Here is a 24,359-nt window from a genome sequence, read left to right as displayed (position 1 = left end):
CACATACACATAATCAATAACAAAAATTGTTTACAGAAACATAGTTTAAAAGAAAGTCAAACTAAAACACTCTTTAGAAATTTTGCTATAAATAGGTGTTTAACAGAAAACTTATCTTTATTTCTAAGTTCTTCAGTGCTTAAGAGGCAGAGGCAGAAGCAGAGGCAAAGAAACATGTGTTCAAATTCTTTCTAGGCATACTGGTCAGCTATGACTACAGGTTATCTTGTCTCACACAGAAAAAATTAATTCTAAAGTTCTTTAAACAAATACAAGAAGAAATGTTTGCATATAAACTGGTTCAGGAGAAAATATACTGTTATGGTCTTTACTCTCTGCATGCCTAATTGATTATTATGTTGTCTGTAACTTGTTGCACATTTCTTGATATTTAATAATATCTGGTTAATTAATAACTGGTAGTTATATATTGGTAATATATCCTTTAAAATGTGTATCAATACTTAAGAATTTTTGGTATGTTTACATACAGCTTTTTTACATTATTATAGAAATACAATTTGTCATTCAGAGATACCATTGAGACATTCAAAACACTTACCAGAGAGTTGGATATAATCATATTTTATCCCATTCAATATGATTTTTACTCTATATTTGTCATTACTGGAAGTCTGTAAACACTTTCTTACCTGTGGTTGAGGGATCTTCTCTTCTTCTCTCCCTTATGCTGTCCATGGCATAATCAGCCACGCAGTAAAAGATGTAAAACCATTGCACATTTTTACTTAAATAGAAAAGGTTGCTTTATAGAACTGTTTGGTAATTGTGAGAGGTGCTGAGATAATTTACAGGTGGCAGAATCTTAGATCAGCTGACACTGTGATGATTTTGTAATGGTCATTGTAAATATATTGATGAGTATGCACGTACTGTTGGTGATTGATTATGTCTGGTAAATGGCAACTATATTTTATTTTCAGGAATGCTGTGAGTTCAAATGTTTTACATTATCTGGTTTAAACTCATTTCTTTGTTACATTCGTTTTAATATATATATATATTAATATATATATATAAATATATATATATTAATATATATATATATATATATATATATATATATATATATATATTCTCTTTTTAAAAATCAGTTGTTAAGATCAAAGTTATTAAATTGGAGCTAGAAGAATCTGTTCAACTTCTTGGTCTGTGGTCTTCAAGAATTTAACTAACTGCTCCAAATCTTTGCTACAAAGAGAAGGGAATAGTCTAAATTCAAGTGTTTTTACCAATAGAGTATTTGCTATCACAGAACCATTGAAGAATGTTTAATATTTATGTGAATTTTCTATTGAATTATCAATAACATAAAAGGTATTAGACATTGGGCATCGTGGTTTGCCTTGTAGACAGTGTTAATATATATTGTAGGATCTAGCAACTTAGTTTTTAAACTGAAAATATATATCTTAAGAGACCTGAATACATGCTGAATGCTTATATCGTTCCGTACATTGTTTTATTTAATGTCATGCTTTTTCATGAATGTCTTTTTCTGTGTTCTTAGAAAAGATGACCTACGACTTTTAAAAAAAATCTCATCTTGATAGTTCATTTTGTTACAAGGTAAAGAAAGTTTATAAGCTATATCTAGAATAAATCTTAGTCATAACAAAATATTTTCTTATAATTATGTACTCTATTATAATGAAATTTAAATTAATAGAAAAATAGTTTAATATATGTCTACTTTTGTATAACAGACACACAAAATCAATGTAACTTTCAAAGTGAACATTTAAGCTAGTTAGGAGAGAGCTCTACATCAAGTGTGTTTTAGTAATGTGAGTCTTACAAAGATAACATAATAATTTGCATGCCAAGTATTTACACGAACATTTATTTTTATACTCTTATGTTATAACTTGTGAATTCTAGAAGCGTTATCTTATGGACATTTGTAAGTTACTGAAATCACTAGCATTTTCATTATTCAAAATTTTGCAAAATATCAATTACTGGCTATTAGAATTGGAATTAGTGAAAAAGAGGGTTATAAAGGATGTTACTGGTTTATAGTCTTTGTACTCAGGCTTATAATCATTTCATTTTGATGCATGTTTGTTGGAATGTGTTGATATTTATTTAGGAATTAATTTTTATAACAATCATAATGATGACTAGTTTTTGCTTTAGTTTCTGTATGAAGCTGGTAAACATTCATCAGCTACTCTGTTCTTCACCAAAAGAATGGATCTGGATACAAGAAGTTCACCTATTTGGGTTTTGAGAAAAGATGATCAAAAAGAACCCTTAAATGTTTCCATTAAAAAGTCCTGGTGAATTTTCCCCAGGTTCCTACAAACTATATCAAATAGAACTCATTTCATGGAAAAAAAATGAATCCCACAGCACTTCTTGTTAATAACTGTTCAGCTACAAAATTTTATTGGTATCTTTTTATGTTCCCTCTAGAGGATGTAATGCACAAAAGCATTGCCACGGAACATATAAAATTACAAATGAAATTTATTGTAAAAAGTAGAATGTCTTCTAGACTGGTGTCAGTATTTATTTCATTCATAAACCAAAACTGTAGTATAATATATTCACTGTCAGCAAGTTCATGTGTGTAAATTGCCATCCAACGTTATTGACTGATATAAGACAAATATTGAAAAGACAATTTAAATTTACTTTTCCAAACATAAACTTCCACAAAAGCACTGTAAAAACTCCTTCAAGATTTTGGGTTGTGCTTGACATTTATGGTTAACTACATAATTTGGTTGTGTCATAATCCACTGTGTTTGGCAATTTGGCATTAAATGCCTGAAGAGCAGATTGAATTCTCACTACCTCACTAGTAGACAGCTTGAGTCTATGACGAAGCAAGCAAGAAAACAGATCCAGACGGCGCTGACCAGGTGGGGACAGTTTATTTACACGGTCTCTTATCTCTAGTAACTGCAAAAGTGCCGAGTCCTGGGATCCCTGAGTGTAGGGGTAGTCCAGCTGCAAAATCAGGTCCCGAATGGCTTCGGGGTCAAAGTGCATGCTGTAGCCAAACACTTGGATATTGTTGATTTTCATGTAGCCCAGGTTCCGGGATGGGTCGATAAACTCCAAAGGCTCATAGTAAATGCTCTCATTGCTATTGGGGCCATTTGCCTTGATGCGACTCCTCAGGTAGATATGTACTGTCTCAAAAAATGTCTTCCATTTGTTTCCCAGAGTCAGTGTCCAGTTATAGCACTGCAGAGGGAGGTCCAGCTTAGTCCGTTCCCAGTCTGGAAAGCTGCTCTCACTCACAGGCATAAACCAGCTCTCAGAGTGGCTGCCTCCAAAGGGATTGACATAAACAGCTAGCACAGGCTCCAACGTGCTGTTTTTAGTTAAACAAATTTGCAAAGAGAGACCCAAGATCATGTGGACCAGACTAGACTTGTACTTGTTACTCTTCAAGGTCAGGAGCATTCGCTTTCTCCAGGAAGGATCAAACCAGCTGTTGAGGCGCATGTCATTGCTGATAAAGATGGCATGAACTTCTATTCGTCTGTCTGTTTTCTGCAACAGATATTTCATCTCCAGGTCTTGCAGGTCGGTCTCAAAGCCAATGTAATGATCGGTTGACTCAGCAACTTCAGGCTTGCAGAGTCCCTGGCTCAGCATGTAGCCCGTATTGCAGGTGCCACAGCGGGTGCGGTTGTCAGGTGCACATGTCAGGCAGGCAGAGGCATCGCCTACAGTACAGGGCAGAAAGGCTGTGCATACTACCTGATCGTTGGGGCATGTGCAAGAGTGGGTCTCCTCAGAGAAGCTGCCCAGAAGGCCATTCTCATTGCAGTAGAGAAAAGACTGGATTCGAGTGAGCCAGTAGGTTGAAGTTCTAGAAATAAAAAAAAAATCTTAATAAATATTTAAATTATATGTGACTGTGTGTCTGTGTACATGTGTCTACTGCCATAAAGTAAATCCCAGCTTACTACTCCCTGCGTGTTTAGCCAGATCTATATACAGTAAAAATATAAAATAAAGATCCATATACATGCACACACATGCACACAGACACACAGATACACGCATATGCCCTCACACACACACACACAGAGAGAGAGAGAGAGAGAGAGAGAGAGAGAGAGAGAGAGAGGGAGAGGGAGAGGGAGAGGGAGAGAGAGAGAGAGAGATTAAACCAGACAATTTTCTCTTGAATATTACTCACACCAAAAACCACTAACCAAAACCCAGAAACTAATCTGTTCTTTGAAAGTACAGATGTTGAGGAATGTGTCCCATGAGAAGCCATTTGGTCTTGGGGGTTAACATGCTCATTAATGAGTTTATTTCATTGTCAGTGACAATATATTCTTTTTAAAAGAACAAGTTTAACCTCTTGGATAGACAGCAATAGTACCATCCCCAATAACAAGAAGAATAATGATGACAACAGAAATATACTTTAGCTTGATTGCCCATTGGTTTTGAATACCCTGGTGATAGAATTATAAGACAATTATTATTTCTTCATTATTTACTTGCCAGTATGCAGCATTCTGTTTTAGTAGTCAAAACTGGACTAAGAAATTTTATTTTTAGTTTTTCTAAGACTTTTATGGTGAACTCTGTGAAAACAAAACAAAACAAACTCTTCTACAAGTGTGCCCAAAGGTTACAAATTAAAGATAGGAGTCTCTGTGTGATACGGTAGAGGTACAGACAGCAATTGCCCTGTTTATTCTGTTGTTTCTTTCCCTCCACTCTTCTCCTTCTACCTCTCCCTTCTTTTTCCTTTCTTTTAAGCTCTCTTTTCTTTCTTCCCTCCCCCTTTGTCTTTCTTCCTCCCATTTTACCTTTATCTTTCCTTCCTACTCTTTTTCCCTCTATTTTCCACTGGCTTATTTAGTTCTTTACATGTTTCTCTAATACAAAGTACATAAAATCTAAAATCCCACCTGAATTGAAGTTTTATCTGCTTCCCTGAAACCGAAGCATAAATTCTTAGAGCAGTCTCATCTCTCACTTTAAACTCTAATCATGTTTGAGATCATAAGAACAAATAAATCAGCCTAAGGCTAAAGACTGAGATCACAATGGTAGTGCACTGCAGAAAGAATTATGGGAACACTGAGAGAAAACAGTTACTTTCTCAGCTTTTAGACTTTTTCCATTCAATATTTAGACTGTTTGTGTTTCCACAGACATGCTGACAAAACATCATGTTCATTTTCTTGCTTTTTAGCTTGTCATCTGTAAATACAGAAAGTTCAGCATTCAGTCATAACCTGCACCTGCTATGGAGGGGGAACAAGGAGAGCTTTGCCTCTCACCAACTTCGCTTTGGCTACCCACCTATATTTTACTAGGTAAGAGGTATTTTTCAAACAAAAATAAATCTAATCTTTCTTTTCCTTTAACTCTCAAGGAAATCTTTGTGCAAGGAGGTGCCAAAGGTGGATATTCAAAAAGTTTCAGCATTGCTCAGTAGATGTGTCAAATGTACTCAAAAGTTCGAATAGCTTTCCCCAGAGTAAAATTAAGTTTTCTTATATAATTTTGTAACTTTCAAAAGTTTTGAAATAAGTATCTTCAAAATTCCAGTGTAGCTCATATTTTTTCTATTTTCTTTTTTTCTTTACTAAAACATAAAGTAAATAACTGTCTTTTTTGTTGATGTGTATTTACACATACATTCACACACAGAGATCCCTGGATCACTTAACCTATGATTTACTCAGTTGACCACTAAGAATTAAATCCTGTAGATTTCTATCATATTTATGGGAATCAGGCATGTCTTCTGCAGCTTTTTAACAAGTGCATGACATTGGTCTTGAACATTTACTTAAAAGCAATTCAAAGTGCCCCACTCCCTAGATTTAGTTCTCAAAGACTCATTACAAAATTCACAGTCTTCTCCACTACCATCTATCACCTCCTGCTGCTGTGACTCAGAGCCCAAGGAAGAGGCAGACTTCTGCTGAGGAGCAGACCACACCAGTCAGAAAAACAGGTGCAGGGCACAACAGTTTAAAGAGGAGTTGCATGACAAGCTAGTCAGAAAAAATAAATAAGTAAACTCAGTCATAGACTCCTTCTGGACCAGACACCAGACCTGACCCCAGAGCTATAGACAGGTAGCCCACCACTGGCCTTCTTACACTCAGTCAAATCCCACTCCCTTCCTTATCACAGTGTCCCAATCACCAACTGGGAAACAGAAAAACTGATGCTCCAAAGATCAAACAAACTACCAGACATCCATCCTCAAATTTGGACAGAGACTCACAAATGGATCAGAGGTCATGCAAGACACACACAAACACACAAACACACAAACACACAAACACACACACACACAGAGAGAGAGAGAGAGAGAGAGAGAGAGAGAGAGAGAGAGAGAGAGAGAGAGAGAAACCCAGGCCACAAGGACCAGAAGACAAAAGCAAACAGAAATGAAGGAACACCACACGCATCCAATAAAGAAAATCTCAGAAATCTACACCTAGTCCTATAATCATCTCAAACCCAGATACTTAAATGCCAGGGTAACTGCACAGTCAACAACAGCAGAGCAATATGTCACCACCAGTGCCCTGCTACCCCAGGACAGCAAGACATAGATATTCCAGCACAGCTGAAGCACAAGAAAATGACCTTAAATCCAACTTTATGCAGATGAAATAAGTCCTCAAAGAAAAGATAAAAATATCTAAAGAAATATAAGAAAATGCAAGAAAAATTTGGAGGAAATCAATAAATCCCTTAAAGAATGCAAAGAAAGCAAAAACAAACAAACAAACAAACAAACAGGGAAAAGAAAACTTCAATACATAAAAATGGACAGAAATAAAAGCAACACAAATGAGGGGATTCTCAAAATTGAAAATCTACTGGGAGGGAGTAAGGGGACAGGATTAGTTATGGGATAAGATGGGAGAGATGTACAGTGGGTCAGGAATGAACAGAGGTATGCAGCAATGGGGTATGGGGAACTAGGGGTGCAGCCACCAGAAAGTTCCAGATATCAGGAAAGCAAGAGGCTTCCAGGACGCAGCAGGGATGGCATAGGCTGAAATACCCTACCAAGGGGAGAGAGAACCTTTAGAGACCATATCCAGAGGTTATGCATGGCCTCTGGTTGAGGGATGGGGCCACCCACACATCTCTAAATTTTAACCCAGAATTGTTCTTGTCTAAAGGAAAAACAAGGACAAAAAATGGAGCACAGACTCAAGGAAAGGCCATCCAGAGATTGCCTCACTTGGGAATGCATCCCATATGCAGACACCAAACCCAGACACTATTGCTGATACCAAAAGGTGCTTACTGACAAGATCCTGATATAGCTGTCTCCCGAGAAGCTCTGCAATAGCCTGGCAAATACAGAGGCTGATGGTTGCACCCAAACATCAGACTGAGCACAGGGGACCTCAATGTAGGAATTAGGGGAAGGACTGAAGGAGCTGAATATGTTTGCAACCCCACTGGAAGAACAACAATATCAACCAACCAGATCCCCCAGAGCTCCCAGGAACTAAACCACCAATCAAAGAGTACACATGGAGGTACCAATGGCTACAATCACATATGTAGCAGAGGATGGCCCTTTCTGGCACCAATGGGAGGAAAGTCCCTTGGTCCTGTGAAGGTTCGATGCCCCTGTGTAGAGTAATGCTAGGGTTTTGAGGCAGGAAAGAGTTGGGGAACACCTTCAGAGAAGCAGGGAGAGGGGAGGGATATGGGGGTTTTGGGAGGGAAAACCAGACAAAGGGATAACATTTGAAATGAAAATAAATGAAATAACCAATAAAAATTTGAATATCTAGGTAAGTAAGTAGGAAATATAGCCACAAGTATCACTAACAGAAGATAAGAGATGAAAGAAAGAATCTCACACATTGCAGATACAACAGAAGAAATAGTGTCACTGACAAAAGAAAATGTTCTATCTAAAAAATTTCCAGCATAAAACATCCACAAAATCTGGTACACTATGAAAAGACCAAATATAAGAACATTAGAAATAGAAGGAGAAGAATCCCAGCTGAAAATAGAAAATATATTTTACAAAACCATAAAAGAAAAATTTTCTAACATAAAGAAGGACATGTCTATAAAGGTAACCTTGTAAAACACCAAATAGATTGGACCAATAAAGGAAGTTCCCTCACGGTAGAATAATCAGAACTCTAAACATATAGAATAAATAAAGCCTATTAAAAGCTGTAAGGGTAAAAGACCCAAAAGACATATAAAGGCAGACCTATTAGAATTACACGCAAATTCTCAATGAAAAAAGTCCAATGTCCTGGACAGATATCCTGCAGCCACTCAGAGACCACAGATGCTAACTTAGACTACTATCCTCAGAAAAAAATTTTCACCCACTGTAGATAGAAAAAAAACAAGACATTTGATAACAAAACCAAATTTTAAAAGTTTGAATGCACAAATCCTACCCTACAGAAGTTACTAAAAGGAAAACTCCAATCAAGGTAGATTAACTACACTTATGAAAACAGATGCAATAAATCTCACACTACCAAAACTTAAAATAGGGAAACACATAAACATACTAACACACCAACATACACACGCACACACAAACATACACAGTACCACAATTGCCACCACCACCACCATCAACACCCCCCCCCACCACTACTACCAACACCACCAACACCACCAACAAAACAACAGGAATTAACAGTCAATAATCATTAACGTATCTCAATACTAATGAAATCAATTCCCCAGTATAAAGACATGGATAAGGAAATAGAATCCTTCATTCTGCTGCATACACCTCAATATCAAAATAGACATTACCACAGAATAAACTGATAGAAAAATATTTTCCAAGTTAATCCACTCAAGCTGATTTAGATATTATTCTAATATTACAAAATGGGATTCAAATTAACCAATAGAGATGTAGAAGGACACTTCATACATATCAAAGGAAAAATCCACCAAGATGATGTTTTAATTATTAACATGTATGCCCCAAATACAAGGGCACACATATTTGTGAAAGAAACATTACTAAAGTTTAAATCACATGCTGCACGTAAGAATCTAATAGTGGGAGCCTTCAGTACCCCACTCTCACTAATGAAGATGTTATCCAAGCAAAAACTTAACTGAGGAAAAAATGTATTAAGTGAACCTAACAGATATCTATAGAGCATTTAACCAAATCAAATCAATTTCACCAAAAAAGAATATATATCTTCTTCTCAGTACCCTTCATGAACATTGATCTATTACTCAGTGTCAAAGAAAGTCTCAAGAGACACAAGGAAATTGAAAAAAAATAAAACCAACCTGTCTTCTATTAGACAAACATGATTAAAGCTGGATCTCAACAACAGAAATAGCAGAAAAACTACAAACTCATGGAAACTGAACATTTTTCTATTGACCAACTACTAGGTCAAATCAGAAATATCAAAACAAACAAAAGGAATTAAATACTTCCTATAATTTAATGAAAATAAATGTACAACATACCCCAACTTATGAGACACTGTGGAACTGGTGCTAAGAGGAAAACTCATAGCATTAAGTACCTTCACAAAGAAATTGGAGAGTTTCATACTAGCAAGTTAACACACTTGAAAACTCTAGAAAAAGAATAATAATAATAGTAATAATAATAATGATGATGATGACAATGACAGAAGAAGAAGGAGGAGGAGGAGTGGGAGGAGGAGGAGAAGGAAGAGGAGGAGGAGGAGAAGAAGGAGATGGAATGAGGAGGAGGAGGAGGAAGGAGGAGGAGGAGGAGGAGGAGGAGAAGGAGGAGAAAGAAGAGAAGGAGAAAGAAGGAGAAGGAGGAGGAGGAGGAGGAGGAAAGAGAAGGAGAGGGAGAAAGAAGAGAAGGAGAAAGAAGGAGGAGGAAGAAGAGGAGGAGAAAAAGAGGAGGAGGAGGAGGAGGAAGAGAAGAAGAAGAAGAAGAAGAAGAAGAAGAAGAAGAAGAAGAAGAAGAAGAAGAAGAAGAAGAAGAAGAAGAAGAAGAAGAAGAAATATACCCAACAAAAGTAGACAGCAGAAAATAATCAAATTGAGCACTCAGATCAATAAAATAGAAACAAAGGTAACAACACAGATAATCAATGAAACAAATAGTTGATTCTTTGAGAAAAGCAATAAGATAGACAAACTCTTATCCTAACTAACTAAAGACAGATAGAGAACATCCATATAAACAAAATCAGAAACAAAGTGGGATATAATACCAGACACTGGGAAAATTAGAAAAAAATCATTAGGTTATATTTCAAAAAGGTCTGTGCTGCACAAAATTGGAAACATGTCTCTGCATCCCATGTGCCACCAATGCCCAGTGGAAAATCAAAACAAAAAACAAAACAAAACAAAAAAACAAAAAACAAACAAACAAACAAACAAACAAAAACCAAAAACCAAAAAAACAATTTCTTGATAGATACAAGTCACCAAAGTCAAATCAAGACTAGATTAAAAATTTTCATAGACATATAACCCTTAAGGATATAGACGTTATTAAAAGTCTCCCAACAAATAAAAGCCCAGAGCCAGATGGTTTTAGCACAAATTCTACCAGACTTTCCAAAACAAAAACAAACAAACAAAAAAAAACAAAAACAAAACCTAATACCAGTACTCTTCAATTGTTCCACAAAATAGAAACAGAAAGAATACTGCCAAATTCATTTCATGAGGCCACAGTCAACTAATAATTAAACCACAGAAAGATTCAACAAAAAAGAGAATTTCAGACCAATTTCTCTCATGAGCATTGATATAAAAATACTAAATAAAACACTTACAAAACGATTCCAAGACCACATTTAAAAGCACATGCACCATGATCAAGCAGATATTATCCCAGTGATAAGGGGCTGATTCAACATATGAAAATCTATCAATGATTCATAATTTAATCAAATAGTAAGAAAAAAACACAATCTCCTTACTTCATATTGAAAAAGCCTTTGACAAAATTCAATACCCCTTCATGACAGAAGTGTTTGAGAGATCAGGGATACAAGGGTCATACCTAAACATATTAAAGAAAATTTACAGCCAGTGATAGCCAACAACAAATTAATTCGAAAGAAACTCAAAGCAATTCCTCTAAAATCAGGAACAAGAAAAGGCTGATCATTCTCTCTATATTTAACCAATATAGTACTTGAAGTTCTAGCTAGAGCAATAATACAAACAAAAGAGATAATGGAGTTACAAATTGGAAAAGAAGAAGTCAAAATATCTGTACTTACAGATGATAAGAGACTATACATAAATTACCACTAATATTCTACTAGGGAACTCCTATAGCTCATAAACATCTTCAGTGAAGTACCTGGATACAAATTTAACTAAAATTAAAAAGTCATTAGCCCTCCTTTACAGAAATGACAAAGGGGTAAGAAACAAATCAAGGAAAATTCACCTTTCACAATAGTCACAAATACTAGAAAATATCTTGGGGTAACTCTACTCAAGCAAGTGAAAGATTTGTGATATAAAGTTTAAATCGTTGATGAAGAAAATTGAAGAATATATCAGAAAATGGAGAGATCTTCCATGACCACAAATAACTAGGATTAACATATTATAAATGGCCATACTACCAAAAACAATGTGCAGATTCAAAACAATCCACATCAAAATTAGAACACAGTTGTTTACAGATCTTGGAAGAACAATCCTCAACTTCATCTGTAAAAACAAAATACTAGGACAGCTAAAATAATCCTATATAATAAAAAATCTTCTGGAGGTATCCCATACCTGCTTTCAAACTGTATTACAGATATAGCAATAAAAACTACAAGATATTGGCATGAACAGACATATTCATCAGTGAAGTCAAATCAAAGACTTGAATATAAATCCACACATATATGGACATCTGGTCTTTGATAAAAAAAAAATTCAGAAGCATATAATGGAAAAACAAAATGTCCTCAACAAATGGTGTTGGTCTTACTGGTTGTAGGTATGTAGAAGAACGCAAATGTATTCATATATATCAACCTATACAAAACACAAATACAGTTAGGACAAAGACATAGCATAAAACCAGACACTCTGAACCTGATGAAAAAAAGTGGGAATAGCTTTGAGTACATTGGCACAGGAGACAAGTTTCTGAACTAATACCAATAACAGAGACACTAAAATCAACAATTAATAAATGGGATCCAATGGCAGCCTACAGAATGGAAAAAAGCTTTACATCAGCTTCACATTTGACAGAAGACTAATATACAAAATATATAAAGAACTCAAGAAACTATGTACCAAAAAAAAAAAAAAAAAAACAAGTAATCCAATTTAAAACAGTTTAAAAAAAAAATCTAAACAGAGAATTCTCAACAGAAAAGTTGGTTTTCAAAACATCAGAAGTCCACAGAATTGACGTTACAAACATTTCTGTAGTAATGTTCATTTTGATTAGAGACCTGTCTGCTCCTGACAGCTTCCTGTATTCTAAGAAGAAATCTAGCATCTTTGGAGTTACTCCAGTTGTGCTGAGACAGCGACTAGGCAAGAATTGCCTCTTTTCATCTACAGACAAATTACTGTCCAGAAAAGGACAATCTTGCAGAAGAGTTGACTGATTATATCGGCCTAGACAGAGTAATCAGCCCTTAATAATTCTGCAGCACTAAGGTCTTTCAGATGATCCTGGGACAGAAGGCAGAAGATCAGATGCTCCAACATTTTGTAGTATAGGGAGTGTCCAGGTGTTCAGCGATCTCTATAAATTGGCTAAGTTTTAGAAGCTATGCTTTGGGCTTCCCATAATTTTAGTTAACTTAGTCATTCTGGATTTCTGATGGGGTTGAAAACTTATAGCTTCATAGCCAATCCTGGCTATTTACTTTGAGAGAAAGATTTGAGTGGATGGTTTTCATCTGACATTCATTATAAAGCCAAGAAAAAAAAAAAGCCAGGTTCAGAACTAAGTGTTTTAGTTAGGAGAGATGACAGATGTTCTGGTTAGTCAACAAAATGATGGACTGGGTATTAGGACTATCTTGTCCCTCACTGGTACAAATTGGCATAATTATGCTCTAATTGTATTTTGAGAGAGAAAAGTTTTATTTTAACAGAAAGGGTGATATGTAGGAGGAGCTAAGGTGGGAGGAGTACTGAGAGGAAGAGAAGAGGAAGGAAGGAAGGAAGGAAGGAAGGAAGGAAGGAAGGAAGGAAGGAAGGAAAGAGTAAGGAAGTAAGGAGAGGAGGAGAAGTAGGAGAGGAGAAGCTAGGTGATGAGAGAGAGAAAGAGGCGGGGATATGGAGGCAGATGTTCATGTGTCTACACCAGTCAAAATAGTTGATATATCTAGGTTGGGTATTGGGTTACACTTCTGATTGAGCATTACCAAACTTATAAAGCTTCTGATTAACATTTTTAAAAAGTGTATAAAAGCTAAAAGGAAAATAGGGCATGGGATAGGGGTTTTCTGGGGGGGGGGGGGGAATGGGGAAAGGGGATGGCATCTGAAATGTAAATAAAATATCCATTAAAAAAATAAAAAACAAAACAATAAAATCTAAACAGAGAATTCTCAACAGAGTAATCTCACATGGCTGAGAAACACTAAAAGAAATGCTTAATGTCCTCAGTCACCGTGGAAACCCAAATCCAAATGACTTTGAGTTTCCCTCCATCATGAATTTTGCAGGCTAATGGATGCAACTAGAATAAAAATGCATTCTGATTTAGGAAACCAAGACCCTGAAAGATAATCATATTATGTACTCACTTATGAATAAACATTAATGCTAAAATAAAAGCTAATAATGATGTGGTCCACAAACCCAGAGAGGTTAAGTGACAAAGAATGCTTAAGAGGGATGGCACAAGGATCTCCCTAGAAAGGGGGAATAGGATGGATTCTGCGGGTGGACTGTGGGTGGGGGATATTAGGAACAAAGAGGTATAAGGTGAGTGGTATGGTGGACAAAATACTGGGAAAGTTAATTGAAATTGAGAAGTATTTCAGTCATGAAATGGAGACCTGCTACAATGTAAAATCTATGACATCTACACAGTGACCATAGCAGGGCTTTCTGGTAATGAAGGACATGAAACCTTACTGGACATCTTCTGTTGTCAAAAAAAAAAAAAAAAAAAAAAAACAAAAAACAAAAAACAAAAACAAAAACAAAAAAACAAAAAAAAAAAAAAAACCCAAAAAACTCAGATGGAGGGATTAGAACACTAGCCCAGTCACAGAGCCTTTGAATGGGAGTGTTCTGGGACCAGAGCCTAGCAGAATTGTCTTCGAAGAGATCAGAGAGACTTCATCCAGCAACTGATGGGAGAGATGCAGAGCCTCATATCCAGCATTGGGTGGAGATCAGACAGTTTTGCAGAGGAGGGAGAGAAGGGATTGTTGTAGCAGGAGGAATTTGGGACATGGGAACATGGCTCACAGTATCAATTAACTAATGGAGACTTATGGGGACTTGCAGGAATCAGGAAACCTGGGACCTCTGTATGTATTTGATTGTTGGTGGCTTGGTGCTCTTATAGGACTTCTAATGGTATGGGCGTAGAGCTGTTTCTGGCATCATTACAGATTTCTGGGATCCTTTTCCTTCTACTGGGTTTCTGTGTCTAGTATTGATGTGATAGAATGTGCATGATCTTGTACCTTGCTATGCCAGATTGGGCTGACATCCCTGAGAGTCCTGCTCTTTTCTGATGGGAGGACAGGGGAGAGGAGAAAGGGAAGGAGAGGAACAATTTGGCTGACATACAGTATCTGAAAGAAGAGTAAAAGTAAATTTCAAAAATTAAGAAAAACAGTTCATAGAATAAAGGGAGAATGAAGTACTCAGAGAAAAGATTAGGAGGGAAGGAAGATTAAATATAATAAAATTGTAGAAAAATATGGATTGTGGAAAAATATGGTAAAGATGCTTGGTAACTAACTCAGAAAAAGAACAATATTAAGAACACAGACATTGTAAAAGGAGAAAAATCCCTGGCCCACGAGGAAAAGAATTTGCTTTGTAACAAAATTTTCCCAAAGCTTATAGAGAAAAATGTTACAAAGAGAGAAACTACTTATTAAGTAAATCCAGATCTATTTAGACATAAAAAATATGAGTTAACAACCCAGGAGCAAATGATTTAGTAAGGATATTTTACACTACCTTGGGAAGATAAATCTTTTGTCATAGGCAAAAATTAAACCCTAGCTTAATAAGATTCTATTGTGTTCCACCAATATGAGTTTACTGCTTCATGAAAATCTTACACAAAAGCTAGTCATAGTTTTTCGAACCACTAAAACTGCTAAAAAATATTCTTTATGGTTATTAGTAACATTTTAGTACAATAATAAAATTGTATTCTGAGCCATACACTTTAATGCCTTAGTGGCATATATCTATTGCCCATGAAAATGGAAATAAACTCATACAAGAAACTAAAAACATTATTTTTAAATATTATATTTTTAACTTAATAATAACATTTTGAAGGAGTATTAAAAGTGTCCAATACTATAGAAGGAAAAACGTCTAATTGAGGACCATGAGAAAAATATCCATTTGCTGACATAGAAGACAACATCAAAGATACAGAAATTAATTATTTTATTTGTGATGTGATGGTCAAAATGTAGGAAATTTGTTTAAAGGCATGTGGTCAACTACCAACTTTGAAACTTGTTTTACTTACCATGTATGAAAAAAATAACAAAATAAGACAGAGAGATGTTTTATGAATCAAAGTACGTTGATGATGGTGTAGATAGAGTACATATTCACAGAATTAACAGAAAAAAAAATGTAAAATCTTACTTCTCTGATCAGCCAGCACTGCTGCTACTGCCTCAACATTTAAAGAAATGCCACTGTAGGCAGTTTCATTATTATAACTGCTTTTTTTTTTTCAAGAAAAAAATGAGCATTCTCATTTCTCTTTAACAATTCATGTCTTCATGATTAATTTTACATGCTAGCCCTACATTACAATTTTACCACAATAAAAAGCCTTTCATTAGCTGAACTCCAAGGTGCATCGTGTGATGATTTCAAGGCCTTCAAATGTTTGTGCAAACAGCATAGCTCAATTCCTGAGCATACACAGTAGATGCTAATAGTTTTCACTGAGGTATTAGAACATAGGTTGATACAAAAACAATTACCTCTTCTCAGGGTTAAATCCTCTCTGAGCAATAATAATCTTATTTCAAAGGTCTTTTATTTCAGTCTTCTAATCCTTTATTGGTTTTCAAATCTGTGCAACGTGTATCTGAAACTTTAAACCTAAACAATATAATTTCCACATCTTTTTGAAATTAAGGATTACTCTTTTGGAAAGGCCATTTCACTTTAGCTTTCATAGATTTGTCCTTCTTAGGCCTTAATACCTTAAACTAAATATAAATTCTGGGGATTAAACACCCACAGTCATTTAAACAATCATAAGCTGATTGTTAGCTCAGCAACACACTGATCAGAGTGTGTAATGCTCTGTCACACTCTCTGTTCTCATTCCAACGCTTTGGACATCTCAGTCTTGGCAGTGCTGCTCACGCCTCAAGCTGATACAATTGACACAGGACAATTTTGCTCTTGGATATAATTTTACACTCTGAGAAAAAGCAAATTTCTTTTCCAAACTACACTTTTCACGATGAATTTTACACACACACACACACAGAGAGAGAGACAGAGACAGAGAGAAACAGAGAGACTGAGAGACAGAAACAGAGAGTTAAAGAGAAAGAGAGACAGGGAAGGAAGGAGGGCGAGAGGAAGAGGTAGAGAGAGGGAGAGGTGGAAATTGGGAGATGAAGAAAGGGAGGGAGAAAGCAAGGGAGGGAGGTATGGAGGGAGATAGTCAGAGAGACTGGGATTGAGACAGAATTGAAAACATCATTTCTCTTTTAGACATAGTATGACCTGAGAGTAAAATTCATGGAAATTTTTTCATATTTTATCTAATCTGTGTTTAGGACCTAAATTTGAAAACATTATAAATAAAAAGGAGGGATTTTTTTTTTAGTATAAAGAACAGCTGTAGATGTAGTTAGTAGTAGTAGTCTTAATATATGAGCCTGAATTTTCTGCATAAGATGAGAGTGTAGATTCACAGTAGAACACTTTGCTTATCATGTGATATTGACTGCCTTAGAGTAGAACACTTTTAAAATAGTTTATGAAATGTAAATTATAAATGAAACTTCAAAAACTGTAATAATTACAAACATAATTAAGAAAATATAACATAAGAAATATTTTTACTAGAAATATAGGCTTAGTATAAAATTATACCAATAAGAAACTTATACTGATATACAGACAAAGTCCAAATATAATTTAAAATAACAAACACAATTAAATTGAATGGGATAACCTAGAAGGGGAACCAACTGTGTACTGCTAGATAGAGTTACATAAGAAAAACTTGAAGAATCTATTCTTGTGCTTGCTTGATATATGTTGCTGGATATGTATTTATATTACTTTGAGAGATAAGAAGGAGATAAAGTAAATTATAGTAGAATAAATATAATTAAGATAGTCACCTGAAAATACTATCTGAGAATTTCTTAGTGCAGTGAAAATTTCACAATTAATTTAAAAATCTGTATATTACTAGATGAAGAATTCTAAATAGCCCAGGGTACATGACATAGGGCTGTAATCACAGCTACATCATAGGCTGATGATGGAGTACTGAAGCTGATGGTCATCCTTGTGTAAAAAGTGAGTTCAAGTACAGTTTAGGCACTTAGTATGAATTTTGAATACAGATAATTCAGGAATTGGTCTGGGGATACAGGTAAGTTATAGAGTGTTTGACCAACACACACTAATCTCTATGGTCAATGGAAAGAACTGGAAATAGAAATATGATTATGTATCTGAGTTACAAGAGATAATATATAAACCTTCTTCCATTCTCATTTCCTACAGACAAGGAAATTTAAAGCTAGAAATGAAAATGGGTCATGTCAAATGTTAAATTGTTACCATCTTTTTCTGGTGTATTATTGTTTAAGAATTGTTTAAAGCTGGGTGTTGAGGTGCATGACTTTAATCCAAGCACTCTGGAGAAAGAGGCAGGCAGATTTCTGTGAGTTGAAGATAAGCATCGTCTAAAGAATGAGTTCCAGTACATCCCAAGGTACAGGGAGAAAACTTGCCTCAAAATTCAAAAAACAAACAAACAAACAAACAAACAAACAAAAAAAACCAGAAAACCAAAAAAAAAATAAATAAAATGAAAGCAAACAAACAAAAACCAAATCAAATTAAATTGAATCAAGCAAAAGAAAGATTAGAAAAAAAAGAAAAAAGGAAAAAAGAATGGAAAGTATGAAGAAAGAAAGAAAGAAAGAAAGAAAGAAAGAAAGAAAGAAAGAAAAAAAGAAAGATCAAGAGTCATGAGAGGTGGAGAAAAGGGGGGGGGTCCGAGTGGCTGAGAGAAGGGGAGGGGAATGGGCTGCAGGATCAGTTATGGGAAGAGACAGGAGAGAGAACCAGAGGGCCATGAGAATGAATGGAAATCTGCAGCTGCAGAGAGTGTGTAGATAGGGGAATGCCTAGGCTGTCCCTGAGTCCTGGGAAGAGGAAGCTCCCAGGAGTCAATGTGGGTGACCTTAGTTGAGTTGTCTAACCATGGGAACACGGAGAAAACAGACAGTAACATTGTAGGAGCAGATATCATGGACAATTTTGAGGAAACATTTTCCAGATATCAAGAGGTCCATGAACATGTGAACTCAAATAGAACAGACAAATCTCCCAATAAGCAGAAGGGCAAGTATAGGCAAGGTCTCCCCCCTAATCAGAAGTGTGTTGCAATTAATAACTGCAAGGAGAGGTATGATCAGTTCTCTTCCAAACCATTTTTTCCATCATTGCTGTGTTGTTTTCATGTTGCTTCTTTATGCTTTACTTCAAGAGAGAGAAAGAATATGAAGAGAACTGTTTAGTGAGAAGTGGGATCTATAAGGAGTTGATAGAAGTATAGGTATATGATCAAAATACATCATATAAAAATAAAAAAATAAATTAGAAAAGTGAATTTTTTTTTTTACAGGTCCCAACATCTAAGTTTGTTCATGGAAACATACTCTGAATTTCAACTTTTGAGCTTTACCAAACCTACACTCAACTAGGAATACAGAATCTCAATTAAGGGCTTGTCTAGATCAGATTGGCCTCATGCCATGTTTGAGCGATTATCTTGTTTGATGATTGACTGGAGTGGCAGTGAGGTAGGACAGTGCATTGTAGGAGATACTGTTCCCTAGGAAAGTGCACGATGCAAAAATCTTAGCTGAGTATGAGCCATGTTCATGGTTTCTACTTCAGTTTTTGCCCTGACTTTCACCTTTGACAGACTGTGATCTGGAAGAACTGTAAGTCAAATAACATTTTCCCTTCTACCTTGCTTTTATGCTAAGAATATTTATTACAGCAACAGAAAGTAAATTAAAATAGCTCACTTAGCAGTTAATTTTGAATTATAGAGACAAATATGTATGAACATGTACAAAACCCCCACAAGATTGCACTTTTTCTCATAAGCATTGCAATGTCATCCAGACAGTTTCATTATGGACTGTTAAGACAAAACCCAGCCCCTGAGCCATAGGGTAGGCTAACAATGAGCCATCCCCTCCCCCTCTGTGTGTGTGTGTGTATGTGTGCATGTGTGTGTGTATACTCAACTACCTCTGTTCAAATGATCAATTCAATTTACATTTCAAAATTATCATCTAGTCTTACTATACTGTTGACCCAATGATTCTGATTTTGCATTGGCTGTGCCTGTTTCACCAGCTATCACACATGCATGAAACACACATACATACATACATACACACACACACACACACACACACACACACACACACACACACACACACACCTCATTTTGAACCTGCCCTATGGTTCAGGGCCTGGATTCTTCTAAGTCTCCCTGGATAGCATGCCTTTTCCTTTACATCCCTATACCAGAGAGAATTGTTTTTATGGCAACATAGTTATTTCTCCATTTAGAATAGTGACTAAATTTCAAGCCTAGTGTTCCAAAAATGTTAGAGTTCTTTCCATTCATCCTTTTCAACCTGTTTCTAGTTAGTCAAGCAACTATTTGCTTCACTAACCCTAAGAACAGTCAGCACTTTCAGATAAATTTATTTTAAATGTATAATAAGCTATTCCACTTAGAGAAACCATGGTAATATCTTATAGAACTATTTATAACCCATCTGGGATAGCAATTGAAAACTGTTCCGTATACCCATCCAATATAGGTAAAGTTTCTTCATTATTGTGACTTTGAATGTATATTACTCCTCAAGAGAACAAAAGAAAGACCCTCAAATATTGACCATGTTTTCCTCTTATGTTCTCTCTATTGCTCATCCATAAGGTACCAGGTTCTAGAGCAACGTGCCTGAGTATTTTCCATCATCTGTTTTAATTACCTTATCACCATGTATCTTCCCCTAAGAGGCAAGGATATTCTTCAGAATGGGATATGCATCATGGCATACATTTTACAATTTTTTATAAATTATATAGTGATTACCTTAAAATGTTAATGTAGAAGAAGACACTAGTATGGAATAGTTGTTTGTAACTAGACAAGAGAAAAATGTCTAAAATCAACTTTGATCTAGAAGATATCTCTGAAATGATATCATCAATGCTACAGGTTTTATGAATTCAGTTTGTGGTGGAGATGGCATCTAGTTAGGAGCATGAGTGCTATGGAGGTTTATATCACAAACCACCAGTTGTCAATGAGTATACATGGCATGGCGCTAGCAAACATTTTTCTTTTGGGAACAAACTAATATTAGTTTGTATGTGGGGGTTTAATGTGTCTTCATGCATGTTTTAATGGTGAAAACTCTGCATACTATTTTTAAGATACATCTTTTAAAAGTGGGCTCACAATATGCTAATGTCACAGGCTTTAAACTCATTGCTTCATAAGATCTTTTTAATTAAGAAAAGGAAATAGATGTTCTGATGATATTTTCTAGAATTTTAATATTATCTTACATTTGAAAAATAGAGTCATTATGTATCAAATGACTGATTATATGAAAATAGAAGTCAGATATGTGTACTAGTTTTTGACACCATATTTTAATTGTGATAAGAAAATCATGAATTATTTTAAATGATCATCTTACACCTATTCAAAAAACCACAAATGCGAGAGAAAATACTTTAATCTTTGCTCTCTGGCTGACTTATACAATATGGAACATCTCTCTCACTGAAGTGATAAGACTTTCCATTAAGAAAATATCATTTGGTTGGTAAAAAGATTGAGTCTTTTTGGATGTTATCAGCAGTAACACAAATCAAACAGGAATTCAGAAATACTCTTCTCTCTTACTTGTAGGGTAAGCCATGAAATTATAGATGAGCACCCGTTATCAACTGTCAGAAAGATTGACAAAAATTTCTGTCCCTTCAAGAGCTTAATCTTTTCTGCTGTCAGGATGAAGATCCATGTGCATACTTACCCCATCTAGTCCTGCCTTCATTTCACTTTTTCATAGTAAATCTAATTGTAAATTATATGAAAATAAGTCATTTACTATTATAAATGTTATTTCATATCCCTTTCTTGTTAATTTATTGGCTTTGTTTTTATCTTTTGACAATAAGTCTCATTTGAGAATGAAAGAAATAATATATGGAGAGAATTGCTAAGACTCTTTTGAAGATAATAAAATAACATAAAATAAAAATCATTATATATTTTAATTTCTAATCTCTAGACTACCCAGGACATTTTTACATACAATATAGTATTTAAACAGGTCTAAAGCACATTATCCAGTTTCCAGAGCCATAAAAGCAATCCGCCAAGGCTCCTGTACATCATATGTAACAATATGGATTTCAAATTTAAACATCAACCTTACCTAAAGCTTTGATAAAGCATTTGTCTGTATGTGCAGGTATTGTACCATGCAGTGTTCAGAACTAGAAAAGAGTTCTGACTGATTTCGTGCCATGAAAAGATGATCAGAGAATACTGCAAGCAGGCACAAGAAAGAATATTGCTGAGGCTTCCTGGTGGTTAGCCTGGCTGTACGTTCAGTTAGAGGCTATGTCTTGAAGGAATGAGGTGCAGTGTAACAGAGCATGGTCATCCAATATCTTCTGGTGGCCTCCATATGCTCAGGATCACTTCTATTTGCACACAAATGTGTCCATTTACAGCAAACACACACCTTACCATCAAAGCCCTTGCCAAACACATACATGTACACAGTTTAAGAACAAACACAGGGAAGTGATTTGGGCTTTATGAAAATTGCATTTTTATATAAGAGATATACAGTGTTCTAACTTTTAATGATAAGATTCATCATATACACATATACATCATGCGTGTGTGTGTGTGAATTTATGTATACCCATATATCAGAGAAATACAGTTGTTTCTTAGCAAAAGTACTGCTGAGAAGCAAAATGGAATACAGCCACAGAATAATGATACAAATGTAGGTTTCCTTCCATATCATTTGACAACACAGTAGTGATAGATTCATTATTAAAGCTAACAAAACTTTAACTTGTTTAGCATAATGTACTAAATGCAAATAAGCTACTTTCCTAGTTTCTATTAAACTCAGAGACCCTTATGGGACTCAGTTCAGATACAATCTAAAACCTAAGTGAGAGAGTTCCACATTGTTCACATTCCTGAAAAAAAAAATCAGAAGCAATGTTCATTTCTCTTGCTGATATTTACTCTGATAATGCATATCATGCCTCAGGCATGAGAGAAAGTCTTTTCTGAATTCAAGACAGCAAGCTTATCAGGAAGCTAAGAAAGAAGAAAAAATAAAATAATATATGCTTTCAGAATGTTAATCGACTTCTCATGGGGCCTGACAGTGCTCCTCATGAGAACATAGAATAACAACCCTCCCAACAACAGGTATAAGAAACCATCTTTGGGATGTTGGTCAAGGCATGCTTAGAGCAAGATAGACTTATTGATGTATTCCTTGGCTGTTTCTCAGGGGTTGAAAGACAGTATCTTTTGCTGAAAACAACACATACTTAAAGTTTAGGACTTGGGATTATTCCAAGTGGATATAACATGGAAGGCAAATCCTGTGCTCTGGCTTCCTCAGTACCAGAAAATATAACAAAAGCTGCCAAATAAGGAAAACAATAAAATAGTCATAACAGATGAGCACCTATGAACCTTAACAAAGATGAGCATGGCAAGATACCCATACAGGTACAATAAATGGCAGTCACTCACATGTTGGTAACCAATAGTCCTGTAATTGGATTGAAATTTTACTTAAGAAGGAAATAATTCCTGGCACTAGAAATATAGCCAAATTTCTAGGGACAGTGATATCATCTCACTTATTGAGAATAGCACAGTCCTTAACTGTATTATAAACCTTGTCTTTATACCCACATGTAAGTGTATCTATAACCCTTCCAAAGAAGCTTCTTTTACAGAAAATTGAGATCATCACACAAAAACACATCTGAATACATAACAGAGATCAACAGATCAGAGCAAAAGCCCCAGAGCATGTTTAAATCACAGCTCTGCACTTATGTCTCAGGGAACACAGCAAAAGAGGTACCAAAAAGATTGTCAAAGCAAGAATACCAGGAAGTTTGCAGTGATATAGTCTTTTTATTTGAATAAATAAGAATAGAACAATGGCAATATAAAAGACATACTAGCATGGAAGGAGAAAAATTACACAGGGTCCAAGAAATAGACAAAGAACTATAAACAACTAAAGACTTTTAAAAATGAGCATTTCTCTGTCTCAGAGATGAACTCCTATATTGATAATCTAATCTAATCCTAGCTATCATCTTCCTAAATGGAGAAAGTTCAGATAACTCCCATGGAGTCATATATGCACAAACAATAAAAATTGACTCAGAAAGTCATATTTATATATTTGTGCTCATACAACATTAAATATCTGTATATGTGTATATAGTAATAATCTAAGAATAAAATAAAAAGGATGATCAATTTCAGAGAGGCATAGGAAGGTTTGGAGATAGCTTTCAAATTCTGTGTTAAGAAATTCAATTTCTATTATTTAATGAAAAAAGGAGATGCTTTTTGTGCATGAAGATTGGGGTGCCTGTTTCAGGAGTGATTCTCCTTGAAAAGATTTGTAAAGAAAAATAACAAAACAAATATTTTGAAGAGAACCTTGACTTAATACCTTTACAGTGGAAGGAAAGCAGACAAAATTCTTAGAATTAATGTCTATCTATCTATCTATCTATCTATCTATCTATCTATCTATCTATCTACCTATTTATCTAAATTAAATATATGATACAGAAAATTGTTTAAATAAATAAATAGGTATGTGAGTTTATTTTAT

General features: G+C 35.2%; 1 protein-coding gene across 5 annotated transcripts in view; it reads right to left on the bottom strand.

The window, feature by feature from the left end:
* Positions 1-2,389: 2,389 nt before the first annotated feature.
* Positions 2,390-24,359, bottom strand: part of Brinp3 (BMP/retinoic acid inducible neural specific 3) — a 373,430-nt gene continuing 351,460 nt past the window's right edge. For all 5 annotated transcript variants that reach the window (XM_034513172.2, XM_034513171.2, XM_076941307.1 and 2 more), the window contains one exon: positions 2,390-3,853. In XM_034513172.2, coding sequence (XP_034369063.1) covers positions 2,737-3,853 — 1,117 coding nt within the window. In that variant the 3' untranslated portion in view covers positions 2,390-2,736. The remainder of the gene's footprint in view (positions 3,854-24,359) is intronic.

Source organism: Arvicanthis niloticus, chromosome 10, assembly GCF_011762505.2.
Source record: "Arvicanthis niloticus isolate mArvNil1 chromosome 10, mArvNil1.pat.X, whole genome shotgun sequence".
Lineage (NCBI taxonomy): Eukaryota > Metazoa > Chordata > Mammalia > Rodentia > Muridae > Arvicanthis > Arvicanthis niloticus.
Note: the sequence above shows the minus strand (reverse complement) of the source record. Positions and strands in the feature narration are given on the sequence as shown.